Source organism: Cicer arietinum, chromosome 7 (assembly GCF_000331145.2).
Source record: "Cicer arietinum cultivar CDC Frontier isolate Library 1 chromosome 7, Cicar.CDCFrontier_v2.0, whole genome shotgun sequence".
Classification (NCBI taxonomy): Eukaryota; Viridiplantae; Streptophyta; class Magnoliopsida; order Fabales; family Fabaceae; genus Cicer; species Cicer arietinum.
In genome coordinates this window covers 48,268,695-48,275,664 of record NC_021166.2, presented here as the reverse complement: position 1 = coordinate 48,275,664, position 6,970 = coordinate 48,268,695, and the positions used below count along the sequence as shown (strand labels likewise).

Genomic DNA, 6,970 nt, shown 5'->3' with positions numbered 1-6,970 from the left:
CGCTCAGATGTTTTCTCAATTTTTCAAACCTTTTGCTCAGAAATAAACACACAATTTGGTACTCAGATAAAAATATTGCAAAGTGATAACGCTCGCGAATATTTGTCTACGTCTTTTCAATCTTTTTTGACTTCACAGGGCATCCTCCATCAAACTTCGTGTGCTCATACCCCTCAACAAAACGGTGTCGCTAAGAGAAAGAACCGACACTTGGTGGAAACGGCTCGTACCATGCTCCTTCACAATAATGTACCTCCTCGTTTTTGGGGAGAGGCAATTCTCAAAGCTTGCTACTTAATCAACCGCATGCCTTCCTCTGTACTTGAAAACAAGGTACCACATTTTTTTTTGTTTCCTCAACAACATCTTTATACCCTACCACTCCGCATCTTCGGGTGCACATGTTTTGTTCATGACCTTACTCCAGGGAAAGATAAGTTGGCTGCAAAATCCCTTAAGTGTCTTTTTCTCGGCTACTCTCGTCTGCAGAAAGGTTATCGGTGCTATTCCCCAGATATTCGACGATACTTTGTCTCTACCGATGTCAGTTTCTTTGAGACTCGCCCATTCTTTCTCTCTACTGCAAAAGAGTTCAATGATTCTGATCAGTCACAATCTCTCTCTCCAGAGGTCCTTAATCTCCCCATTGCACCCACCCCTGTCTCTAGCACCACCCTACACACCTACCAACGGAGGCCTCGTCCACCACCCGCTCCTCAAGACTCATCCCCTGCTCTACCTGACTCTCACTCTCCGCATCCTACACCAGAGCTACCCATTTCTCTGCGTAAAGGTAACAGTTCATCTCGAAATGTTAATCCTATATATGCTTGTAATTTGAATTATAATCAATTATCTACATCCTATTATGCTTTTGTGGCTTCCTTGGATTCTGTGTCTATTCCGAAAACTACAAGTGAAGCTATGTCTGATCCTGGCTGGCGACAAGCAATGATAGATGACATGACTACTTTGCACTCCAACGGGACATGGGATTTAGTACCTTTACCTGATGGCAAAACCACAATGGGGTGTCGCTGGGTCTATACAGTCAAAGTTGGGCCTGATGGAAAGATTGATCGCTTAAAAAATCGTCTTGTGGCAAAAGGATACACACATATCTTTGGTCTTGACTATGGGGATACCTTTTCTCCGGTTGCCAAAATCGCATCCGTCCGACTTTTTCTTGCCATAGCTGCCATTCACCACTGGCCACTCCATCAATTAGACATAAAAAATGCCTTCCTGCATGAAAAGTTACAAGAGGAGGTGTATATGGCACAACCACTAGACTTCACTGTTAGCAGTTCCTCTCACTTGGTATGTCGATTACGTCGACCTCTATATGGCCTGAAACAATCTCCCCGTACTTGGTTTGGGAGGTTTAGTACCGTGCTCCAGGAGTATAGTATGACTAGATGTGAAACTGATTACTCGGTTTTCTTCTTGCACTCTTCACCAACCACTTGCATCTACTTGCTTGTCTATGTTGACGACATCATCATCACAGGTAATGACCAGGTTGGCATTCATCAGCTCAAACAACATTTGTCTCAAAACTTTCAGATTAAAGATTTGGGGCCGCTAAAATATTTTTTGGGGATTGAGGTTGCTCAGTCTAAGACATTTATAGCAATTACTCAGCGAAAATATGCCCTTGATATACTTGAAGAAACATGCATGCTTGATTGTCGCCCGCGTGATACTCCTATGGATCCTAATGTCAAGCTCCTACCAGGTTAGGGGGAGCCATTGCAAGACCCTGGTAGATATCGACGACTTGTTGGCAAACTTAATTATCTTACAGTAACTAGACCTGATATTACATTTGCTGTAAGTGTAGTAAGTCAATTTCTGAATGCTCCATGTGATAGTCACTGGAATGCTGTGATTCATATTCTTAGGTATATCAAGAATGCACCAGAAAAATGATTGCTTTATGAAGATAAGGGTAATACCGATGTTGTTGGCTACTCTAATGCTGATTGGGCAAGGTCACCATCAGATAGAAGATCCAGTTCTGGATATTGTGTCCTTGTTGGAGGTAATTTGATATCATGGCGGAGCAAGAAACAAAACATAGTCGCAAGATCGAGTGCAGAAGCGGAATATCGTGCTATGGCTGCAACGGCTTGTGAACTTACATGGCTAAAACAGTTACTCAAACAACTCAAGTTAGGAGATGTCAACGTAATGAAACTAATTTGTAATAACCAAGCTGCACTTCATATTGCTTCCAATCCGGTCTTCCATGAAAGAACAAAACACATAGAAATTGATTGTCATTTTGTAAGAGACAAAGTTCTTTCCGGAGAAATCACAACTAATTTTGTTGGGTCAATTGATCAATTGACTGGCATATTCACTAAGTCACTTAGGGGTCCTCGAGTTGAATCTATATGTAACAAGCTTGGTGCATATGATATGTATGCTCCAGCTTGAGGAGGAGTGTTGGAATTTAAAGTATGGTTTATTATTGTTTGATTGTACAATTTTTTAGGTTCAATGGTAGAACTTCTAGTCAAATACAAGTCCCTAGTATTTGAATGTAATTATTTTATTTGAATGTAATTATTGTAACCTCATTATAAATAGAATGTGTGTGATCTTGTTTGAGACACACAAGAAACACAACAAATCACATATTTTACAAATATTTATCACAGTTTTGAATGCAACAATTTTGTTGTCATTATGCCACTACTTAAGTTGAATTTCAACCAAATATGTTGCTTATATTTAGTTTTCATGTTTGGTGAGCAGAAGAACACTCGGAAAATGGTGAAGCACAAAAGTTCTTCCATTTGATTGTTGGGTAAATTGGAACTAATGGTTGGAAGATTGAGATGTGATGGAATGTAGCATGTATAGTAAAGATTGATGGTTATTTATATCTTTCCCATACTATATAAAAGAGTAGAAGCAAACATAGCAAATTCCTTCTTTAGTGGAGATACTTTCCTATTATAATGATATTATTTGATAAAATCACATCTCCCATGTTTTCAGTTAATGTTGAATCTCCAGTGAATGTTATTCTTAGGAGAGATATTTCACATTTGGCTTGTTATGCTTAACAAGGAATTAATTGTGTCCTTGGGTGCTTGTTTCAAGTACATTTTTTAATGATTTGGGGAATTGATTTCAACATGGATAATTGTTATTTGCTTCTTCTTACAATACACAAGTTTAATGTCATTAAATTTTGATTTTAATCTTGAATTCAACTTTTAAGCAACATGCTATATGTTGAGATAGGTGGAATGCTGTTTCTTGCATCATCAAAATCTCTAAAATATATAACTTTTATTAGTAATCATGATATCGTTTTTCCATATAGTTATGATAAAATTCCAACTACGTATCCTCTATTACACGTCTAGATTGGTCAATGCTGTTAAACCATCTTAGTTCTCAAATCTAATAATAACATGTATTATATAAAATTATTTGAAGTCTTTATTGGTAACTTGTTTAACTCATCTACTTGACTTTCATGTGCAGTGGTAGCAGGGATCATACAACAAAATTTTGGTCTATGAAAGTCCTTGAATGGTGGTGGTGAAGCTCAAATGGTTTGGCCATGGAAGAATAGAGAGGAATGAGTGTGATTAGTCTTTAAAAGTCCTTGAATGCACATTTACCATGAGATGCAGAGTAGCTAGCTAGCCATGAAGAAGGATAAATTTGATTCTATGTGTGCAAACATTAATGCATAACTTCATTTTGTTTTATGTATTATAATTATAAACAATGTGCTGCTAAGTTTCCAACAAGACTTTGAATATTGTTTTTATCTGGAATACACTGATCTAGAAATAGCAAGTAATCTCATCAATTCCATAGGTTATGTTATATGATTACTATTCTTAAATTTCAAATTTGATTTCTTGAAAAATTGATAACCATGAGGTGACTTCTAAATGTTTCTCTGTAAAATTGTGATCCTTTACTAGAAACTTTTGTACTTTGGTAACTTTATTTTTTCTTTTGTAATATACAAAGGTTTAATAATTGAAAAATTATTGAAAGTGACCAACTGCATGTTTAGCAAGTTGGAATTTAATTTGTTACAACATAAAAGTCTAAAAAACTTCAAAAACCAATAATTTATCAACAATAACATCTTTTTTTTATAGGGGATGTATAGGGGACATGATTATAAAAGAAAAAGTTTCCCTGTTAACCATAAGAGACATGATGGAAGCAAAACATTGTCAAAAATAAATTGTTAAAAACTAAACAAATTGAATGAAATTTTTTCTCAGCTATTTACATAAAAAACTTGTAAAGTTTATCTCTTTTTGCATGATTGAATTGGCATCTACTCTTCTCACTACCTATGTATTATCATCAAATTTAATTTGAAACCAATTTTTAAATGCTAAATTTTGTCCTACTTTTATCTGGTGAATGATTTTCTTCCATGCTCTTCCTTTTGTTGTTGATGGATTGTTCTTCCTCTTCCTTAACTCTTGATTTCAACAAATGAGGTTTCAGCTTGTTTACATCTGATTGTTGAACTGGTTTCAAGAAGAATTCTTCAGCTCCCTCTTCCAAACATCTGATATAAAATTACAAACAATAGTTAGGACTAGTCAAATTTAATAAAATATAGTTCATAACATGTGAGACTTTGCATTTTCAAAATAATTAATTTGTTATATATTTTTATAGTTTTTTAAAATATTATCTACGCGCAACTGTAGAGACAACTTGATATGATTGTGTTATGATATACAATTTCTCACCTATTTATTCTTGATGGAACATTCTCAGAGGACATTATCACAACTGGTATATCTTTAAAAGATTTAGATTCCTGCAAATCAATGAATTTTTATTAGGTTTTAACATTAAGTAAGGGAAAATAGTTGAATATTATTATGCCATCAATAATTTTGGTTTGAGATTTATTATATTGTAAATTTTGGAAATATCAATTATAAAAAGAATTTGGCAAACATCCCAAATCAAATGTCAGAAGTGATTATTTTTTGAAATAATTTTGGTTTTGAAAATTCAAATAACTTGTATTTAAGAAAAAAGATCCTATAGTTTCAAATTGTTTCCTAAATAGAAAAGCAAATTACTAGACTAATCCAATAAATTTAAATTATGCAAATGAGCAAAAAAATATGGCAAAATTTAATGCAAATTGAATCTAGACTAATCAATTCAAATAAGTGGAAAAAAAAAAGCAATTTGAAAAAGTCTTATCAAACATCCCAAAATTGTACCTTGATTTTTCTCAGCAGATCATAGCCAGTCATCCCTGGCATACAATAATCTGTTATGATCAGATTCACATCTACATCCTGCATCAATAATTGAATCAAAGATTATTACAAATTTATCCAATAAAATAGTCTAATTCATAATATTAAGAATTTGTTTTAGTGAATTGAACCTGATGAATTTCTGAAGCAACAGGAGTATCAAAAGTCCTAAGTTCATCCTCAACCAAACCAAGAAATTTTAAAGCCTTACTAGCAGATTCCACTGCAGTAACTGTTATTTCAATCCAAATAAACCACAACAATCAGATATATATCATTATCTTACATCAAATTTAGTAACCAAAATCACATCTTCTACAAAAAATACAATATATATTTGATTACACAAAGATACTAATATTTAAAAAAAAAACAATGGAGAAGAAAAGTACCATGAAAAGAAGAAGTTTTGAGGAGCCTTTCAATCAACATTCTATCAATAATACTATCATCAACAGCCAAAACATGGAATTGAGTCTCTGCAGCCATACCCATTATTTGAAAGATAATATTTTTGTGAGATAGAAAAATGTATATGAAATATAATAGAAGAGAGAATGTGTGAGAGGGAATATAATTGTAATGAATCAAAATCAAAATATGACATTTTAAATGTGAGGCTATCATGGTCAAAAAGATACATAATCGTAATAGGATATTTGACAGTTTGGAAAGCAGTATCCTACAGATTTCATCCAGAATCTGAAGGATCTCAAAAGTTGATTTTTGAATTCAAGAAGAAGCAAAGAAGGTGGTGTTCTTTTCACAATATTTTAAATTAGATCATGTTAATTATTATTTTAATTATATTAATTATGTTTTGTCTATAAATAGATAGTATAGTTACACTGAAAAATTCACATACAACTGCGAAGTTTTAAATTCGAATTTAAACATAATTTTCAACTTAATAGTATCGACATTTGTCAATTGACCACTTAATTATTTTATTTGATTTAACGTGACCTTTTGCTAATAGGTGAACTATATGATCTTCTTTTCAACTCATTTGCCTTTTCATTAGGCCTGAAGGGTATTTCTATTTTTTTAGAATAAAAGGGGTATTTTTTTAAGAGAGAAACGATTTCATTTCCATTCATGCATGTGCATAACCTACTTAGTGCTTTGCACTTAGTCCAAATTACTAGTAGGATCAGAAAGTATATGATTTCCGTGCATATTTTTCTTCTCTTTTTACCCTTTTATATGAGTTAATGTGCTATAGTCATGCATTTTAGACTCGATCTATTTTCACATTTCAAATAAGTAATTTTAAATTTAATTTTTCTTTTATTAAAAATTAACTTTTCAATCTTAATCAAATTACTTTTAAACAAATTCAAGATTTTCCAACCACATGAAATCTCTACCAAATCCATATATAAGTAATTTTTCAAGGAAAAACATATATGATCTCATTTATTCTTTCCCTTTTATAAATTTCTTATTTTTAGTATATATAAATGATTTCTTTCCCTTTCTTTTTGTTTTTGAAATACTTTGGTGGTTACTTGGCGAAATTCAAAATCAATTGAATGAGAACTTTTTTTTGATAAAAATTTGAACGAATTTTTTTTTTGAAAATAATTTGAATGAGAACTTTGTGAAGATTTATGAATCTTAATTATAAATTTGGTAAATTATTATTCTTTTGAATTTGAATTATGCTTCGTGCCAAGTATAACCAAATT

General features: G+C 32.6%; 2 protein-coding genes across 4 annotated transcripts in view; one reads left to right on the top strand and one right to left on the bottom strand.

Moving 5' to 3' along the window:
• The window catches only part of LOC101514528 (putative disease resistance RPP13-like protein 1), a 16,046-nt gene extending 12,174 nt beyond the window's left edge, over positions 1-3,872 (top strand). Inside the window, exon 4 of one of the 3 annotated variants that reach the window (XM_073370692.1) lies at positions 3,505-3,872. The gene's annotated coding sequence lies outside the window, so the exon portion shown is untranslated. The remainder of the gene's footprint in view (positions 1-3,504) is intronic. The other 2 variants (XM_004510970.4, XM_027337165.2) reach the window with 2 other exon arrangements.
• Positions 3,873-4,201: 329 nt separating this feature from the next.
• On the bottom strand, positions 4,202-6,062 carry LOC101514852 (two-component response regulator ORR3-like). Its single transcript, XM_004510971.4, has 5 exons — positions 5,672-6,062; positions 5,411-5,511; positions 5,241-5,318; positions 4,752-4,822; positions 4,202-4,564 (listed from the first exon to the last, which is right to left on the bottom strand). The coding sequence occupies exons 1-5, from the start codon at positions 5,904-5,906 to the stop codon at positions 4,378-4,380; spliced, it is 672 nt and encodes a 223-aa protein (XP_004511028.2). The 5' UTR covers positions 5,907-6,062; the 3' UTR covers positions 4,202-4,377.
• Between the last annotated feature and the right edge of the window lie 908 nt (positions 6,063-6,970).

What these genes read in the sequence shown, in the direction of transcription:
- LOC101514852 (XM_004510971.4), bottom strand. Translation starts at nt 5,906, where the DNA reads ATGATAGCCTCACATTTAAAATGTCATATTTTGATTTTGATTCATTAC. An exon ending in CAAAACTTCTTCTTTTCATG is followed by an intron (nt 5,512 to 5,671) that starts GTACTTTTCTTC and finishes TTGAAATAACAG; the next exon opens with TTACTGCAGTGGAATCTGCT. An exon ending in TTGCTTCAGAAATTCATCAG is followed by an intron (nt 5,319 to 5,410) that starts GTTCAATTCACT and finishes TTATTGATGCAG; the next exon opens with GATGTAGATGTGAATCTGAT.